The sequence below is a fragment of the Haliotis cracherodii genome, unplaced genomic scaffold (assembly GCF_022045235.1).
Source record: "Haliotis cracherodii isolate W230 unplaced genomic scaffold, xgHalCrac1.p SCAF_19, whole genome shotgun sequence".
Classification (NCBI taxonomy): domain Eukaryota; kingdom Metazoa; phylum Mollusca; class Gastropoda; order Lepetellida; family Haliotidae; genus Haliotis; species Haliotis cracherodii.
This window is the reverse complement of record NW_027266274.1, coordinates 7,496,688-7,518,064: the sequence shown is the minus strand read 5'-3', so window position 1 is coordinate 7,518,064 and position 21,377 is coordinate 7,496,688. Positions and strand designations below refer to the sequence as shown.

Below are 21,377 nucleotides of genomic sequence, written 5' to 3'. Positions count from 1 at the left end.
CGTGCTCGTGGGTTTCATCGAAGTGGTAAACGTCTGAAACCTGCATCACTTCGGGCTTTCCTCCCACATTAAGCTGACACGCCGTGATATAACAGGAATACTGTTAAAACTCACTCACTCACTCACTCACTCACTCACTCACTCATACACACTCACTCACTCACAGCACTGACTGTCTGATATACTCAAGATTATCCATAATACTCTCACATTCCACATGTTTCGCTCGATCACTCGAAATTGATTTCTTAATTTGAGCCCATGGGTTGAAAAATGAACAGCTTTAATTCCTTAGCAATGCTTAGTGTGATTGATACTGTATTCTTGTTGGAGGAGGAAGCTGTTAGTGACCTTGACCATGACCCTGACCTTCTTTCATAGCCCCATCATTGCAGTAGTCTATTAGCATAACAGACAGACAGAAGTGCTTATTACAGTCTCTCTCTTAAATATGACATACAAATCATATAATCATGTACATGCAATTAAGTCCAATCGCTTTATGAGAGACTGTATTTTATACGACATGATGCATATCTATTTACATTGATATATGTCCTCATTTATCTAGGATTCCTAACTATTATTAACTAAAGTCATTAGTATATATAAGATAGCTATGCGATAAATCGCAAAGAACAATAAAGAACGAAGCGTGGTTTATTTCACGATAAAACATTGTTCTATCATGACGTCATTTCTGGAGATTCGACCACGCGCTGGCAGCTTGATGACGTCATGTATGACAACATTATTTTTCAGAGGGGAGTGTCTAGTGAGTTGTTCCCCATAGATGTAGCAGGGCAATGTAGATAAATGCGATGGCCGAACGATCGCATCCCAAACTGGGAGAGATGTGACAATCGGTTTTGGGAGAAAAGGTACGGGTAATCAATGTGAGGATTGTGAGAATATGTGGGAAATACCTGTGCACAAAATGGACTTGCCCGACATTGCCAAGGTCGGATTCTATTGGGGGAGTCATCATTATTTAAATAGGGTTAATATTTTTAAAGCTTGTACATTTTACCAACATCCTTAAAGAGGCAGTACATAATGTTGATATCTCATATAATAAATAAACTACTAATGGTCGTTGTGTATTATAAATAAAACGCTGCAGGGAGAATAAACCACTTGGGTCTGCGCCGCTCGTGGATTATTCTCCCTGCAGTGTTTTATTGTATGATAAACAACTCCCATAATGTGAAGTGGGAAGTCCAATTTAGGAATATTTACTGACATTTTCTGCATGCTAACTATAATAATATGAAAGAATTGGGTGTTCTTTAACTTCTTTTGAGTAGTACATAAATTAGTTGATGTTAAAGAATCAGTTTCATGGCATTTTCAGTTAGGAAATGTAGGAAACTAACTTTAATTTTTCCCTAGTCCACAGATTTAATTGCTACAGTACAGCGTTGCCATCTACCTCATGTCAAGTTATGGTCATAGTGGCAAGATGGTAGGGGACGATGCTCATAATGTCAACAGAGCTCCAGATAACTTCTTGAGCAATTGAGTTTTTACTCGAAGGTTTCTATTTTTATTGGGTTATTACATTTTTCATTGGGTAACCATGGTAACCATTATTTTTTCACTCATCTATTCGTCACTCATTTGGGGTTTTCCCCAAAATGAGTAAGCATTTTAGATTTTTAAAAAATGAAATAATGTTTTAGATGTATATAACGGTCCTAAATATAGGCTTGACTTAAATTAGCTCGTAAATTGTGTTTCGGAAATTAGCTCCGTTGTACGCATGCTGAAAAAAAGTTCAATGGGTATTTACGCATGCTCAAACAATTGCGTTTTCCATTTAATGCATGCGTTTCTGTACGCAAGGTAATTAAAAGTAATTGGGTTTTGAATTGTTTTGGGGGGTATTTTACACAAATACGCTGCTTATTTGTAGCTCTGTGTCAATGACTGGAGTCTTGTGTATTTACTGGCTGCCGTTATGTATTGTGAATATTGCCAAGTGCAGTGTTAAACAACAAACAAACAAATCATCAGCATGATGAGACTGGACAACGCTGAAGGGGGGATACATTTGTATTGGTCAGTGGTCTGACCATTGGCCTCCATTGAGACAACCCCAGGATGGACACTCTCATACAAAAGGGTATTGATTGTGCTGGGAATGAGGATCCAGTTATTGTAGCCTGTTAATTGTAGGCCTCTTTGATTAATAGATATGGATTGTGACAGAAATACTGTGAGGGTTACTATGGCAACCACTGTACTTATGACAGTTCGGACACACTGTTTGATGCAAATTGTATGCAGAGTATTGTTATGAATAATTGCAAACCATTTTAATTTTTGTCCTCATGATAGCTAAAAATCAAGTGAGTCTATTTTCATCGCCTGTTTGTCGGTTGTCTGGCATCAGTCATCCTGTGTAAACATCTTCTCTTCATTGAAGCTAAAACTTTACATATTTCGCTTCAACAGGTTCAAATCCAAAGGCGACTCTGCTTGTCGTAGGAGACAACTAAAGGGATTGGGTCGTCAGTCTCACTGACTTGGTTAAAGCATGTCATCGATCCCAATTGCGTCTGGGTCAGAATAGGTCTTCAGCAACCCATGCTTGCTGTGAAAGGCGACTATGCTTGTTGTGAGAGGCGACTATCGGGTGGTCAGTCTCGACTTGGTTGAAGCATGTCATCGATCCCATTTGCGTCTGAGTCAGAATAGGTCTTCAGCAACCCATGGTTGCCGTAAAAGGCAACTATGCTTGTCATAAGAAGCGACCATCGGGTGGTCCGGCTCGCTGACTTGGTTAATACATGTCATTGTATCCCAGTTGTATACATCGCTGCTCTGACATGATGTCAATCACTGGATTGTTTGGTCCAGACTGGATTATTTACAGACCAGTCATATACATGTAGCTGGAATATTGCTGAGTGCTCAATGCATCTCAAAGAAGGACCTTAGTCTATGATAAAGTAGGGTTTTTTAAAATGCATTCTGTTTACTGGTTAATAAATAATTTAGTTCTGAGTCTTTCTCAGTATGTGAAGAATATGAATTTTGTACTATATTAATACATGTATAAATCATGAGTCATGATGATCACACTCTCTTGATAATAGACCCATAACTAGAATTAATGACGAAAGACTTTATTTGTAGGCTACATAATTATGCATGAACATGATCAGTAAAAGTGTTGACTTTTTTGTAACCGTTTAAGAAAATAATACCAGAAAAACCTTAACAGTGTACAGCCAAGGCAGGGTCCTTGCAGGATTCTCGCTATAATTTATCGATTTACGCTTGATATATGTATACGTATACGTTCAATGGGACATCGGGGGCATTCATGTAGGTGGGTTTATTAATATAATTATGTGAGTCATGTTATGTCATGTAGCTGGAATATTGTTGAGTGGGCCATTAAAAAAACAGACAAACAAGGAAGTCGTTGCAATTGCTCAGAAGCCTTCAGCCTATTGTAGATAGAGATTTCAGTGTAAAATTGAATGAAATTAACCATAGACTAGGATGATACGTATTGCAATTTTTTTTCTGTCTGGTGGTACACATATTTTTAAGTAAATAAACATAACAAGTTTCGTCAATTGTGTCGTTTGCATTAAAATCTGGACAGAATTTGATTCACAAATGACATTTCCCTTTGGACATTACCTCTCCTGTTTCTATGACTACGGACTGCCCCCGTGGTCTAGTGGTATATCGTCTGCCCAGAGAGCGGAAGGTCAGGGTTTGATCACAGGCCGTATCATACCAAGACGTTGAAAGATTGTACTTGTTGTCACCCTGCCTGGCGCTCTGTATTAGGGGCTAAATGAAGGACTGGTCAGCTCGGAGTCCGTATACTGTGTCTGAATGGGGTATTCATGTCAACCTGCGACATGGTATCTATAAAATTGGATTAGTCCAGACTAGTACACGCACGCATGCTGAGGAATATTTATTTCAGTATGTAGAAAATAGGATCTGCATGTACGATCAGTGTCAATCACTATCTAACATCTTAGCTCTCAATAATTAAGAAATAAACAACGAGTGGAAGTTGTTTATCATACAATAAAATACTGCAGGGAGACTTAACCATGAGGGGGGTCATCAAGCTGCGAGGGCATGTTCGAATCTCCAGAAATGACGTCACGATAGAACAATGTTTTATTGTGAAATAAACCGAACTTTGTTCTTCAGTGTTCTTTGTGATTTATCGCTTAGCTCTCTGATATATCCCAATACAGATACCTGTGTGAGAATATATTGCAGTACAATTCCTTTGCCAATACATTTTCCTGTCATTGATGCTACAACTTCGAGTGTGGTTCTTTCCATTATCAACTTATGTGACATGCAATCTGCAAGATTTGCTTTGATGATCCCAACAGCTTAATGTTTTTGCTTCCCCAGTAAATGTTACCTGTCCATTCACAGTCTGTGAAGATGCCGGGGTAGAATAGGTCTTCAGCAACCCATGCTTGCCATAAAAGGTTACTATGCTTGTCGTAAAAGGCGACTAACGGGATCGGGTGGTCAGGCTCGCTGACTTGGTTGATGCATGTCATCGATCCCAATTGCGTGGATCGATGCTCATGATATTAATCACGTGATTGTCTGGTCCAGACTCGATTATTTACAGACCACCGTCATATAGCTGGAATATTGCTGAGTGCGGCTTTAAACAAAAAACCAACCAACCAACCACAGTCTGTTTGTGTATAGGACTGGTAAAATCCTGAAGTTTGTTTGTTTGGTGTTTAACGCCGCACTCAGCAATATTCCAGCTTTATGCATGTTATGACGGCGGTCTGTATATAATCGAGTCTGGATCAGGCAATCCAGTGATTGACATCATGAGCATTGATCCAAGCAATTGGGATACGATGACATGCATCAACCAAGTCAGCGAGCCTGACCACCGATCGTGTTGTCGCCTCTTACGACAAGCATGGTCGCCTTTTATAGCAAGCATGGGTTGCTGAAGACCTATTGTACCCTGGATCTTCATGGGTCAAATCCTGAAATAGAACAATGCAGTCACATCATCACACTTAAGGAAGTCGATACGCAATGTCCATCATGATTATGAGGTTATTTCAGTCGACTGTTTTATGCTGTTTGTATGCATCGACACTGCCTCTTATCTAACATTTCAAAAGGAAGTTTCAATGGTGTATTGTCCATCACAGGAAAGCACGATTTGTTTATACCATTGTATAAACACCAGTGTGTGTTTGATTTCATGACAATTGTCAAGGAATATTAACTCATAACAATACACAATGATCCTATCATGTTGTCCGATGTGCCTTTCTAATGCATTACTGTGTCATTAAAGCACACATTGACACACTTTTTCACACAAGGTCACACAAAATAAAAATGAAAAGCTATGTTTGTCTGTCTGTCTGTCTGTCTGTCTGTCTGTCTATCTATCTCTCCCTCTTTCCCTCTCTTTCCATCTTTCTATCTATCTATCCATCTATCTAACTATCTATCATCCATCCATCTATCTATCTATCTATCCATCCATCCATCCATCCATCCATCCATCCATCCATCCATCCATCCATCCATCCATCCATCTATCTATCTATCTATCTATCTATCTATCTATCTATCTATCTATCTATCTATCTATCTATCTATCTATCTATTCCTCTTTCCCTATCTATCTATCTATCTATCTATCTATCCCTATCTATCTATCTATCTATTCCTCTTTCCCTATCTATCTATCTATCTATCTATCTATCTATCTATCATCTATCTATCTATCTATCTATCTATCTATCTTTCTATCCCTATCTATCTATTCCTCTTTCCCTATCTATCTATCTATCCCTATCTATCTATCTATCTATTCCTCTTTCCCTATCTATCTATCTATCTATCTATCTATCTATCTATCTATCTATCTATCTATCCCTATCTATCTATCTATCTTTCTATCTATCTATCCCTATCTATCTATCTGTCTATCTATCTCTCTATCTTTCTATCTGTCTATCTATCCCTCTCTTTCCATCTATCTATCTATCTATCTATCTATCTATGCAGTTCATGCAGTGGAGTTACAACCGCAGGTGGCCTCTTGAATCACTGATAGTGACGTGGACATGAGATTTATATATAACATTTTATGTTGCATAAGAGGGTCTTTTTGACTACGGGAGATAAAATAGAACTAAATCATGCTAAATTTCTTCATGTTTACTTTATTTCGTAGAACGGCTGATTTTCAGTTGGGGCATCAGGCCCGTGAAACGAAAAATAAAAAGTGTGTTGCCTTGCTGTCAGTATGACCTTTGATGTTTAGGTCTGAGTAGGACAAATTTGGTAATATGGTTTGAAAAGCATGCCCGAAAAAGTCAATTCATAACAATTTATATATTAGCCACCTTGGCATCGAGTGGTCAGGCTCGCTGACTTGGTTGATACATGTCATCATATCCAAATTGCGTAGATTGATGCTCATGATGTCAATCACTGGTTTGTCTGGTCCAGACTTGATTATTTACAGACCGCCGTCATATAGCTGGAATATTGCTGAGTGCGGCGTTAAACAACAAACAAAACTTAAACTTGGCAGAGACTTGAAAAGGCCTCATGTTTGACTCTTCCTGACAACCCGACATGGGTGCAATGTGTGAAGCCCATTTCTGGTGTCCCCTCTCTGATATTGCTGGAATATTGCTTAGAGCGGCGTAAAACCAAACTCACTCACTCACTCTGCCTGACAAGGCCCTGAATAGGTTTAATGAGGCAGCCATGGTTAACTCTGCTGTTTGTTAAATATACAACAATTGTTGTTTTGAATGTTAAATCGGCCCATTGATAAATTAATAAATAGTGAAACTTTGGTAGTCAGAAATAGAAATGTGTTTTCAAGCGTGCCACTGGTCCTTTAGAATTAACGTTTGCTCAATAGAAGATTAATGTCGAGTCATCATCCGTCTTAGCTGACAGGCAGCAGTAATTCTGAAAGTTTCCCCCTTCCTTTCCATTGGATTCTCGGGTAGAATAGGTCTTCAGCAACCCATGCTTGCCGTAAAAGGTGACTATGCTTGTCGTAAAAGGCGACTAACAGGATCGGGTGGTCAGGCTCGCTGACTTGGTTGATGCATGTCATCAATCCCGTCATATAGCTGGAATATTGCTGAGTGCAAGCAAGCAAGCTGTTACAGTTACATGTACATGGTTCAAGCACCTGTTACAGTCACATGGTTCAAGCACCCATTACAGTCACATGCTTTAAGCATGTTAAGTACATGGTTCAAGCACCTGTTATAGCCAAATGGTTCCAGCACATGTCACATGTTACAGTACATGCTTCAACAACGTTTTTTTCATCTTTTCTCTCTTCTTTTCAAGGTAACAAGACTCATCATCCACTCTGGCAGAAAGTCAGTCAGGAGCTATACAGTTGGCAGCTCATTCAGAGTAAGTGCATATATCACAGATGATGGAAAATGTTGTCCAATGGTCCTTGTAACCCTAATGTTAAAATTTAAAGATTTTAAGGGTCCCTTGTTTGAAACACTCTCTGAGCAAACCTCCAAAATCCCTGGGAAACCCTTAAATGGAAGACCGTTTTTGTCAGCACTGGTGCCTTTTGGTGTAAGTGACACAATTTACTTTTGTGCAAAGTTGCTTCCCTTGGCCAAACCAGGATCCAACTTTTCGTCCACAAAGTTTAATGGCGTACTATGAGTGTCATATCTTAACCTATCTTCCCTTACACAAGAATGTCGGATTCTGATTGGCATTCTATTATTTTCAATTTACCCTGCTAAATTTCTTATATTACCTGCTCGAATTGCCGAACTGTTGACATTACATTTGTAACATACCAACCGCAATATTTTCCTGTTGAAATTTGGGGCGGTCGGGTAGCCTAGTGGTTAAAGTGTTCGCTCGTCACGTCGAAGACCCGGGTTAGATTCCCGACATGGGTACAATATGTGAAGCCCATTTCTGGTGTCCCCCGCCGTGAAATTGCTGGAATATTGCTAAAAGCGGCGTAAACAATACACACACCCCACCCCTATTGAAATTGATCTAGGGGGAATAACTCTAAGTTTGTTTTCCGTCGTCTGCTAAGTGGATAAATGCCTAACTGTGGTATTTTTACCAATGCATAAGACATACCTGCAGTATAATTATGTGTGCAGTAAGATAAATTTGTTGTCCACCGGTCCCTCAGGTGACTTCTGTTGTTATCATACCTCCATGTCAGAATGATGAGATCTGATTGGTCCACGTGTTCTTGATAAAATACTGTGTAACCCGCCATGGAGGCTATATAGAATACCAATCTTATGAAATGAGTGAATAGTTCCGTAATCTGACGAGCAAAAGCAAGTCAGATACCACAACTATTCGCGCACGGTCCACCTTTAGAAATCAGGTGTCCGTTCAACAAAATTATTGTAGCGCTAAGGTTATCGTAACTCATATACTTTAACATAGAATTACGACTGTTATTGCGCTAAGATCGCCTTGTGGAATGGGGCCTTGCTCCTCAAAGTTTACATCAAGTCACAATACCTGATAACGTAATTTGTGGAATTTTGTTCAAAGATCCAGTGGCGAAATAATGTCATGTGACGTCAGCCTAGCAACATGTTTGCTGGGATCATTGAGTGTGCATAAGCTCCTCTCAGTGATCTATCATCTCCACACGCAATGTCGTTGTGTAAGCCAAGAGATGTTGAGAGCTTTCAATATTTGTTCGTGGAACTTGTTCTGAGAGTAATGTGTAATACAGCTGTATGTTTATTAAACGGGTGATCTCTTCACGGGCAAGTAATAAAGTAAATTTGTCAGCAGGGGAATAATTCTCTTATACCCCGCCACAAGCAATACAGGCTGCACATGGATATCTGAGAGGCAGAATAAATCCCTTATACCCCGCTTCCAAGCAAAAGGGCTGCCGATTTTTCCGAGTCAGTGGAAGTCACGTGACATAGGGCAGGTTAACATAAGCCTAATCGAACAACTGTTTTCTATCAATTTTGAATTTATGTTAATTCTTTTACAATTTCACATTAAAACATGTTGGTAAGATAGATTCGTTGTAGCAGGATCACGAGGGGTACGTGGCTCTGGCTGGTCACATTGGTGGTATAATACCTAAGGCGAGACACATAAAACCCCAAGTACCCCTCGTTATCCTGCTACAGTTGATAATGTACCCTCTATGTCGTTTATGTTCCCTTCATAGCTCGGGGAACAGGAACTAACATAGGGGGCACATCAACCCATGTTCCCTGGGGACCGGTGGACAACTTCTAATGTTCTGTTTGTGTTACTTGAGCTACATGGTTGGATTTTCATTTGGGAAAACACCCTTGAAGATCTGGGTTAAAATAGGTCTTCAGCAAGCCTTCCTTTTTATAAAAGGCGACTATGCTTGTGGTAAGAGGCGACTAACAGGATGGTGTGGTCAGGCTTGCTGACTTGGTTGATGTGTGTCATCGTATCCCAATTGCATGGATTGATGCTCATGATATCAATCACTGAATTGTCTGGTCCAGACTTGATTATTTACAGACCGCCGTCATATGGCTGGAATATTGCTGGGTGCGGCGTTAAACAAAAATCCAACCAACTAATCAAAAACCGAGTTGAGTAAAATCCTGTTTGCTCTAGTGAACTCAGCTAGTAACAGTCTAATAACATCAAGGGGCAGTCGGGTAGCCTTGTGGTTAAAGCGTTAGCTCGTCACGCCGAAGACCCGGGTTCGATTCCCGACATGGGTACAATATGTGAAGCCCATTTCTGGTGTCCCCGCTCTAATATTGCTGGAATATTGCTAAAAAGCGCCGTAAAACCACTCTCACTCACTCACTCACTCACTCACTCACTCACTCACTCACTCACTCACTCACTCACTCACTGATATTATCAAAGTCATCGATACTCATAGCATAGTTTGGGCAAGCAGATTCATATGATTTTGGCACAGACTGCAATGGTCTTGCTCATTTTAATCTGTCATAGATTGACGAACAGAGACTCAGGGGCACGAGTCCGCAGTTTCCTGTGCAGAGTTGTGTCCCTTGGGCGCACCAGAAACCTGTGATGGTGGGTTCGAATCCCGGTTCACCTTGATTATGTTTTTCAGGTTTTTCAGCAACGTAGGCTTGTTTCACCGAAGTGGTAAACGGCTGAGATATGCATCACTTCGGGCTTTCCTCTCACATCTAGCTGACAAGCCGTATTGTAACAAGAATACTGTTGAAAGGGGTGTAAACACATGTCACTCACTCACTCACTGCTATGGGTCTCCCGCTTATGTCCGGCACTGCTTCCTTGTTTCAGTACAATGACCTGAAGGTTAGCCTAACGGATGACCCACAGCCCAAACCCCCAAATGACAAGCTGGTGTTCGGACACCACTTCTCCGACCACATGCTGGAGGTGGCGTGGAGCAAGGATGGTGGATGGAAGGCACCAGAGATTGTTCCTGTCCACGACTTCAAGATGCACCCTGCCGCCAAGGTTCTTCACTATGCCACAGAGGTGAGTCAATGTTCAATGGCAATGATGTTTTGTTTTGGAATTCGATTTCCAAAACCAATACCTTTCCGTTTGGATATGCTGTCCATATTAAGGCCATGGAGCAGATTGAGGTCAGCAGAAATCTGAATTGTTTTCGATGACACTTTCTTAGAATATAAAATACTTTTGTCACTAAATTTTGTTTGGATGAGGCACTGCTTTTTAATTTTTTCTGGGCTCCATCGGTCCTTCTGTCCGGTCAAGAGGTGGCACGGGTGGCCCAGTCATCTAAGGCGCCGCGATTCGCTGTGCAGAGTTGCGTCCCTTGGGCACGCCAGAAAACTATGATTGTGGGTTGAATCCCGGTTCGCCTCGATTATGTTTGTAGGTTTGTCAGCACCATACGCGTGCTCGTGGGTTTCACCTAAGTGGTAAATGTCTTAGACCTGCATCACTTCGGGCTTTCCACCCACATTAAGCTGACACGCCGTGATATAACTGGAATACTGTTAAAAGTGGCGTTACACTCAGCTCACTCACGCACTGTCCAGTTAAGTTCTTTTCTGGAGTAGAACTGAAACTTTACACTCATACTTCAGCCAGGTGATGAACTGATGCCTTTTTCAATTCATATTTTGACATTTTTGGGACTTTCCATTATGTCCGAGGCAACAAGTTGGACCTATGTTTGTCGTGAGACGCATACTTAAGATTTGGTGGTCAGGGTCAGGGATTTGGGTGATTGCGTGATCATACCTTGACCGTGTTGTGTTCTTGTGCCTGATTCCATGTGACATTTTTCACGTTTGTTCCATTTTGATCGTCTATGTACAATGATGAAGTGATTATCCTGAAGTAGATATATGTAACATATCAAATGGTACACGGAGAAGAGATGACAAGACAATTGTTGGGAACCCAATAACTCTGTATGAGTGGCACAGTCCAGTACATGGTCCAGTCAACGGCCCTGTCCACGGTCAAGTCCTTGGTCCAGCACATGGTTCAGTCCATGGTTCTGTACATGGTCCAGTCCATGGTTCAGTACATGGTCCAGCACATGGTCCTGTCCACGGTCCAGCACATGGTCCAGTCCACGGTCCTGTCCACGGTCCTGTCCACGGTCAAGTCCATGGTCAAGTCCATGGTCCAGTCCGTGGTCAAGTCCACAGTCCAGCCCATGGTCTTGTCCACGGTCCAGCCCATGGTTCAGTCCACGGTCCAGTACATGGTTCAGTCCATGGTCCAGCACATGGTTCAGTAGTCCACAGTCCAGTCTATGGTCCAGTCTATGGTCCAGTCTATGGTCCAGTCCATGGTTCAGTCCACAGTCCAGCACATGGTTCAGCACATGGTTCAGTCCATGGTCCAGCACATGGTCCAGCACATGGTTCAGTCCATGGTCAAGTCCATGGTCCAGTCCATGGTTCAGTACATGGTCCAGTACATGGTGCAGTCCACAGTCCAGTACATGGTTCAGTCCATGGTTCAGCACATGGTTCAGTCCATGGTTCAGTCCACAGTCCAGCACATGGTGCAGTCCATGGTTCAGCACATGGTTCAGTCCATGGTTCAGTCCACAGTCCAGCACATGGTTCAGTCCATGGTTCAGTACATGGTCCAGTCCATGGTCCAGTCCATGGTTCAGTACATGGTCCAGTCCATGGTTCAGTCCATGGTCCAGTCCATGGTTCAGTACATGGTCAAGTCCATGGTCCAGTCCACGGTCCAGTCCATGGTTCAGTCCATGGTCCAGTCCATGGTCCTCTCCACGGTCCTCTCTATGGTCCAGTCAATGGTCCCCTCCATGGTCCTCTCCACGGTCCAGTCTATGGTCCAGTCCACGGTCCAGTCCACGGTCCAGTCCATGGTCCAGTACACGGTCCTTTACACAATTTGTCTGGTACAGCTGGACCTGGGCTGGGCTCCTCAGTCTGGTGGAGATCCGAAGCTGGTGCTAATGAGAGCAGAATGACTCATCCTGCTTTCCATAAAATCACGAAGCATCACCTCAGCAGTTTTTTGCCCCTGTCACCCAATCTTTTGTGAGTTCTGCTGATATATTTACGTCATTGCCACACCTGTTACCATGAGTTCCTCCAATAACACGGCCTCACAGTTGCTGCCTCGTTAACCTTAGAACGAAATGGTGCAAGTAGTAACACAAGTGTGCTTCTCACTTGATATTCTGCTTTGTATTTATTTGTAGGTGAGGCAAGATAATCATGCATGTCTATGATATGAAGTGATGTTCTATTCATAATTTGGCTGTGTGGGATATTTGTAGTAAGGCCTGGGTTTGATCAGGACAACGTTTGCAGCTGCTTTCTGGTGTACTGTCGTGATATTGTTGGAATATTGCCAAAATAATTATAAGAATTGTATATTTAATAGTACACTGAGCTTGCTGAATACTTATGGGTCAACTTACCCATAACCTACGAAAGTGATGGATAAGAGAAATAAGGAGTCAAGAATGAGAAATACTGGGTCAAAATTTGTTTGCCACATTCAGCAATATTCCAGCTTTATGATTGTGATCTGTAAATAATCGAATCTGGACCAGACAATCCAGTGATTGATATCATGAGCATCAATCCACGCGATTGGGATACCATGACATGCATCAACCAAATTAGCGGGCCTGACCACCCGATCCTGTTAGTCACCTCTTACGACAAGCATGGTCGCCTTTTACGACAAGCATAGTCACCTTTTACGACAAGCATAGTCGCCTTTTACGGCAAGCATGGGTCAAGAACGAGGTGAGGTGAAATGGGGTTTAACATCACGTCCAAGAATATTGCACTTATATAGCAACATGCGTGTGTATGGCTGCTTGTACTAGTCCGGACCAATGCCGATTTTATGGTGCTAGCCCACTGAGATACTATGCCACAGTTTTTGTTCCCTCTTCACGCTGTTGACAAAAATGAAAGTAATATTAAAACATGATCTTGGAAGATCAATCAACCTCCTCACAGCCATATCCTGTTAGCGGCGATTCGCTCACCATGCCGAAGACCTGGGTTTGATTCCTGACATGGGTACATTGTGTGAAGCCCATTTCTGGTGTCCCCCGCCGTGATATTGCTGGAATATTGCTAAAAGCGGCGTAAAACCATACTCACTCACTCACTCACTCACTGTTAGCGGCGACCACTACTGCTGCAACCAGTGAAAGCTCCCCACTGTGATAGGTGCCTACATCTATCCCAATTGCATGGATCGATGCACATGATGTCAATCACTGGATTGTCTGGTCCAGACTCGATTATTTACAGACCGCCGTCATATAGCTGGAATATTGCTGAGTGTGGCGTTAAACAACAAACAAACAAACAAAAAGGTGGCTACAACGACTGACTGTTTTTACAAACAAGTGATGACTGACGTGACACTGAATACTCTCACCCTTACTAAATTATTTTCTTTGTCAATTTGAATTTCTGTGTCTTTACAACTATCATGTAATTGGTGTAGTAAGAATGTAGGGGAGAAGTTGGTTGATTTTCTATTTGTCTGCAATCTCGAACCAATCCAATCAAACAGACAAAAAGCGAACCTCATCTGGGAAATAGGGTCCGTCATAAGCCTTTTCAAATTTCACTATGATGGCATTTCCAATGACATAAACAGAAATATGAACATGACTTCTTTTGTGGTCAGAGGGCAAATTTCAAGATTCTTGTAATGGCTGCTTCCATACTGTCACGCGCTGGGAAGGAGCTGGGAGATTATTAGGGGAAGGGAAGTAACTCTTCATGTGCCATTCACAGAACCACCCCAAGCACCCTCTTTGTTACTTGATTTATTTCAATATCACTGGGGCATGGCTGGCCCAGTAGTCTAAGGTGTCACAATTTGCAGAGTTGCATCCCTTGGGAACACCAGGAACCTATGCTTATGGGTTTGAATCCTGTTTGGTGCGGTTATATTTCTGGGTTTGTCAGCACAATACCCGTGCTCGTTGGTTGTTACCGAAGTGGTAAACATCTGATACCTGCATCACTTCGGGCTTTCCTCCCACATCAAGCTGACACGCCGCGATATAACTGGAATTCTGTTCAAAGTAGCGTTAAACCCAATTCACTCACTCACTCTTTCAATTCACCTTATTGATGGCGATCCTGATAACATGTTTATGTGTTCAAAAATACTCTTTTGCAAAATATGATTTAATTCTATTTCCGGCCTTTGTTCAATAAAACAATCATAAAATGGAACAAATATCTTTACAAATGTTTCTGTGTTTAATGATTTCCCAACAAATTTTACTGAAAAACGTATGGAAAATCATATACATAACTGATAAGATCCAGATGTTGAAACAAGGGTAAGGTTTTGACAATTTTGCAGCCCATCTTCTACGAAAACATCTGTGTAATGCGTACTTAGTTTGATATACATGCCACATAACAACATGTATGCATCGTCACACCGCTGTCGTCATTGTAGATTCAAAAGTAGCATGTCGGCACCTTCTATTCTTTTCTAAACTAAATATATGCCTTTCCTTTATGGGATTAAGTATCATATTTCATGTATATTGCACATCACAATTTCATGGCTGTGAACACTGCCGTCTGCTCAGCAACAATAAAACTATTGTCAATATGTCTGTATACAATATAGCTTTGAAATGTGGTGCATTGCAGTGAAAGTTTCATTTGTAATTTAGCACCAATTTATGGTTATTTTTAATGTTTTCTTTTTAACCCAGCATCCTCCAGAGCTTGTGTAAATGGACCTTAACTTTGCAGACAATTTCACAATTAAATTCACATGCTTGAGTTTCATGATTTGCGAATAACTTTAGTCCCTCGCCAGCGAACCATGAGACCCAAATCGTAAAACTTGACTTCTAGCCAAAATTTGTCCGATTATGCTCCTCGGTCTGTCAGGGTCCTTTTATGTTTCGCAAACGTTTTGTGTTAATATGTAATCTGAAATAGTAATAATATTAGTAATAATAATAATATTCATAATGTGCCAAATCCACAGCCTAAAGTCTTCTCTAAGAACTACATTATTACCCAATACACTCGATTTTCATTCTCTGCTCCCTGGGAAGTATACAACCCAAGCTTAAGTCACATTGCCATCTCAGTACTGTTGAAAGCAGTGACAAACCCAGCTTCTTCGTTTGAACCTGAAAAAAGAATAAACGAGTCCCATTTCCAACTACTGTGGATTTATAGCGAACTCAAAATTGCCCCAAATCTTAAAATCAAATCAACAAGATGTCTCCTGATATAGAGCCTGCACTGTACATCAAAAGGCCCGACTGAAGTGTATCATGAGAAGAAGGTAGAAGACTACAATAGGCCATGCTGTAAGGAGATGCTGCATTGTTGCATCCATGGAACACAATGGCGGCACAATATGAAGATTATATCCTACTAGCTTTGATATGATGTATTACACAGGCGGCTGGGCAGCCCGATACCAGGTATGTGGAGCTTTGTGTGGGTGGACAAAAGACCACGACGGCATTGTTCTGGACATAATGTGTGTCTGCCTTCATCCACTCACACCCTTGCAAGAAAAGTTAACAAGAAGATGACAAAGCTAAACGCAACAATAGACATCCTTGTTCTGTTTGGGGTCTGGTTTTGTGGGCAGTGGAGCAGAGGAGAGGTGGTGCCGGTGCCCGAGTTATGGCACCGCTTGGCTGATCACAGGGTCATGGTCACCGCACAGAGAATCAGTGGTTCGGAGAGTTGTTGGATGGGGTAGCGTCCACAGGGTGCATGAAGCTGCTGGTTTGTGGGTATTCCATCGTGGATACCTTGCAGTATATAACATTTGGACTGTACACACTGGGTGTAACCTACCTGGAGGCATTTTTTGTTGCCGGTATATGTATATTTGTAATTTCTGAGAAATGTTTGAATTTCAAGTTAGTGACACTCAGTGTATAACTTTTAAGGAAGAGAATTTGTCGATGTCAGCTTCCTTAGTATGAGTGAGTATGGTTTTACGCCGCTATTTGCAATATTCGAGTAATATCATGGCGGAGGACACCAGAAAATGGGCTTCACACATTGCACCCATGTCGGGAATCGAACCCGGGACTTTGGCATAAGAAGCGAACGCTTTAACCACTAGGCTAACCGACTGCCCCTTCTTAGTATGAGGAACACAACGTTTCGGAGTATATACTGACTCCTTTATCAGGTGAATAAATTCTATGAAGCAGAGAACATATATATGTACCTGAAAGAACAACAAAAGTAATAAGATAACAAAGGTGGAAACTTCACAAGGGAAGTCAACAGTTAATAAGCTCTGACAGGTGATTTGCAATGGACAACTGGAAGCCAGCAGTTAACAGTTAATTAGTGCTGATTGTTGACAGCATCGGGCAACACTTTACAGTTAATTAGTGCTGATAGGTGACAGCAACAGGCAACACTTAACAGTTAATTAGTGCTGATTGTTGACAGCAACAGGCAACACTTAACAGTTAATTAGTGCTGATTGTTGACAGCAACAGGCAACACTTAACAGTTAATTAGTGCTGATTGTTGACAGCAACAGGCAACACTTAACAGTTAATTAGTGCTGATTGTTGACAGCAACAGGCATCACTTAACAGTTAATTAATGCTGATTGTTGACAGCAACAGGCAACACTTAACAGTTAATTAGTGCTGATAGGTGACAGCAACAGGCAACACTTAACAGTTAATTAGTGCTGATAGGTGACAGCAACAGGCAACACTTAACAGTTAATTAGTGCTGATAGGTGACAGCAACAGGCACCACTTAACAGTTAATTAGTGCTGATAGTTGACAGCATCGGGCAACACTTTACAGTTAATTAGTGCTGATTGTTGACAGCAACAGGCAACACTTAACAGTTAATTAGTGCTGATAGGTGATAGCAACGGGCAACACTTAACAGTAAATTAGTGCTGATAGGTGATAGCAACAGTCAACACTTAACAGTTAATTAGTGCTGATAGGTTACAGCAACAGGCAACACTTAACAGTTAATTAGTGCTGATTGTTGACAGCAACAGGCAACACTTAACAGTTAATTAGTGCTGATAGGTGACAGCAACGGGCAACACTTAACAGTTAATTAGTGCTGATAGGTGACAGCAACAGGCAACACTTAACAGTTAATTAATGCTGATTGTTCACAGCAACAGTCAACACTTAACAGTTAATTAATGCTGATTGTTCACAGCAACGAGAAACTGGAAGTTGGGACCTCAATATCGAAATTAATTTTGTTTGGGGGGTAGGGGGGTTTGTCTCAAAACTCAGGGAACTTTTGAACTGGTCCCTGAACAGTTGATAGTGACATTTACAACACATCATTATGGTAGCGCTGCAACTTCTAGCTGTTTCTTGGACACCAACAGTTTGGGTTCTTAGCAAGTGCTGAGCGGTAGAGACCTTGAGTGGCTGAGAGTGGATGAGTGAGTGAGTTGGGTCTTGTACTGATTTTGGTAATAAACCTTCCTGATATGGTAAGGGACATCATGATTGTGTGCATGGATAATGTGCAAGCAACTTGCTCTGATGAATGGTGGTATACTTTCCAGTTGCCCTGAAATGGGACTTCATGCTACCTTGGTACATCACTAGGACCATGCAGTTATGTTGCCATGATAAAACTACCCACAAGTGTAGCCTGGCACGAGAGCATATAATCAGTGTTCTGTGTGCCCCTTTACAGATGAATATGTCAATATCATAAGAGAAAGCAAAAAACACTTGTGTGTTCCCCCTGATACAGAGGAGGGTACACCCCAGGCTCCTGGGCCTACCTGCACAAAGCGATCTTAACGCTAAGATGATCGTAACTCCCATACTTTAACATAGGCTCACAATAGTCTTAGTGCTAAGGTTGTTTGTGCAAGTGGGTCCTGGAGAAAACAGTTGAATAGGGGATGCTGTTTTCCTGATGACTGTTTCTGAAATCTGACCTTGTATTTTCACACAGGAACAAGGAAACCTATTATTAAGCTTGTAAGTCCTGTGATATATGTTTTGTGAACAGTTTTTTCCTTCCAATGTATTGTGACATATTTGAATGGTTGGCAGGACCAGTGGTGAAGAGGATACACTTGGTGACACCATGTTATTATTTGTTGTGTTAATTGATCTGGAAACAAATATCAAATCCATAGATTTCACAACGAGGTTGAACAAGTGTCTAATTTGTTTGGTCTGTTTGCCAGCTGTATTGGGAGATAATGTAAACACGGAATGAATGGGAATGCCTGTACTGTCACTATTAGTTGGAAGTTTGCTCACAGTAGCTTTCAGTTTTTGTAAAACCTCTGCTCTTGTGTTGGTAAGTGAGAAAGTGGGTGTTCATTGTTCATATCAAGGATGTCCTACATTCCCTGCTTTGTAAATAATGTACTTGAACTGTTATTACATTTTCTATACAAGTGTTACAGTTTGAATACATAATATGGGCGGCACCACATGCATAAGTACCAAGCATATTTGAATTTTCAAATTTAATTGTGAGAAGTCCTGGGCTTGAACATTAGTTGAAGAACAGGTTGTGTTCAAAGTAATTTGTGTGTATTTGGCTATCTCTGTTGTTCGGCCTTTTCTGCTCCGACAAAAGCTTCGGTGTATCTTGTCAAAAGAATATGCATCTGTATTTGGCGCTGTAGCGTCGGGTACCACAATGGGTACCTGGTACCGAGTGTAACAAGGGTAGATAATGTAGAGGAAGTGCCTTGAGAAGTTGCTGTTGTTGCTGTTGCTTGCCGACAATGTAGACCCTGTGACAGCATTGTGACGTCCGCACCTCACAGCCTTTGTCACATGTCATAACTGTGTATTGACAAAGCGCAGCTAACAGAAGATTCGTGGTCGGATGGGCATTGCTGAGTACACAGACCTGTATCTACAGTTACTGCGGGTGAACGCCACAATACCCCTCCACGCTAAACAAAACATGTTCCGCTTACTGCTCCCCTGATGGCGGCAACACCCTAGCCGAAATACCCGTCCTTTATGTTGAAGGTAGTTAGACTGTTACAGATGCCAGATGGATGTTGTGGGGTCTGTGTAGTAAAAGTGAAATGGGGACATGGGAGGTGGGGGCGGTCGCTGTGGGAGGAGGGGAGGGGAAAGGGCAACATTGAGGGGAGGTGATGAGAATTGTGGGGAAGGGGGGTCGTTGTGGATTAGGGAAGAACAAGTAAAAAAGTTGGGTCGGAAAAGGCAAACTTTGAGGGGAGGTGCTAGGAACCGTTGATTTTAGAATTGGGTAGGGGAGAGAAAGGAGGAGGTGTGGGGGGCGTTGTGGATGAGGGAAAGAAGAGTTAAAAGGTTGAGGGGTAGGGAAGGGACAACATTGAGGGGAGGTGGTAGGAACATTGACTTAAGATTAAAAAATCTTGAGATAACTAATTTGGTGCGGGAGTAGAATGTTGGAGAGACTTAAAGATTGGACTCAGAGATGAAAACATGATTGAGTTTGAGATGCTTGGTTGAATATACGGATGCTGCTAAGGTACATCAAGATGGCTTCATAGGAACTGGAATTAACAGCGTCATGTTTTTATTGGAAGAAAGAAAGAAAGCCTAATGTTAACCTTCGAGTTGGTCTCAAACTTGTCAGTTATGATCAGTCATGTTGAATATTCAAGTATGATCCCCATCATGTCTCCGACCGCCACCGTGGTCTGGGGGTAGAGCGTCCGCCCGGAGAGCGGAAGGTCCGGGGTTGGATCCCCTGCCGCGTCATAAGACTTTAAAAGATGGTACTTGTTGTTACCCTGTCTGGCGCTCGGCATTAAGGGGCTAAAGCAAGGACTGGTCGGCTTGGAATCAGTATACTGTGTCTGAGTGGGGTATTCATGTTAAACTGCGGCATGGTATCTCAGTGTGCCAGCACTATAAATCGGAATCAGTCCGGACTAGTACAAGCAGACACACACACACACACACTAATGCACGTCGCTATATAGGTGCAATGATCTTGGATGCGACGTTAAACCCAATTTCACCTCACCTCACCATAATGACCATAATGGGCCTAGCGTTACAATACAAGCACCCCAGGCTCTCATACCTGTGTATGGTATTTTATCACTTCCCATTTGCACATTTTTCTAATCATGACAAGTTTGATGACGATGGGGACTCTGTCTGATCTGGATGAGGATGAAGGTGCATTGTGCAGGGTCACGCAGTGCGAGGGTTTGTGTGATGGCACAATGCCCATAACACCTGGAGAGATGGGTGGAGAGAGGCTGTGTGCTGACTGTCAACACTACACTCGAGTGTGTTGGAAGGGTGCAAATGTAGCAAGCTCATTGCAGTGAAATTCAGTTCATGTACAAATATTTGGTTAGCATGAATTTGAGCTTTTAAATTCAAGTGTAGATTAGAACATTGTGTGGACTTGTGAGTCCTTTGTAACTTGATGCCATGATACCTGTTGAAAAAGTCCCGTTTGGTGAATAGTTCATGTAGAAAGGGAGACAACTCCTGTTTACTAATTTTAACAAATCAGTTCCATGACAGGTTGGTACTGTTTCAACAAGTTACCGACCTTGTTGATTAAAAAATTACACGAACTAGTTCCATTAGTTTAGTTTGAATCATGTTTAGTTAAAATGGTTGTGTTCCACCCCAATGAAAGTCCTGATTTCTTGTTTTCGAAAACATTTTTCAAGTGCAGTTTAGAATGTAGACAGAAGACCTGTATTCTTAAGTCAGGAGTCAGCAGTCCATGTCTGTTAACTGCTGTCATTAATAGATAAAGATGTAATTTTCAAGAGTGCAACATACATTTCATTGACGTTAATTGCCTCAAAACTGTAAAGAGTGTTTTGTCAAACCCTCTAGTACAGTTTTGAATTCCAGATTCCACCTGATTCACCTCGATTCTGA

The 21,377-nt window shown here is 41.8% G+C and overlaps 1 protein-coding gene across 1 annotated transcript in view; it reads left to right on the top strand.

Moving 5' to 3' along the window:
- The window catches only part of LOC139466723 (branched-chain-amino-acid aminotransferase, cytosolic-like), a 60,690-nt gene that overhangs the window by 4,241 nt on the left and 35,072 nt on the right, over nucleotides 1-21,377 (top strand). Inside the window, 2 exon segments of the mRNA XM_071248373.1 lie at nucleotides 7,366-7,434; nucleotides 10,318-10,518. Of these exon segments, the coding sequence (XP_071104474.1) occupies nucleotides 7,366-7,434; nucleotides 10,318-10,518 (270 nt within the window).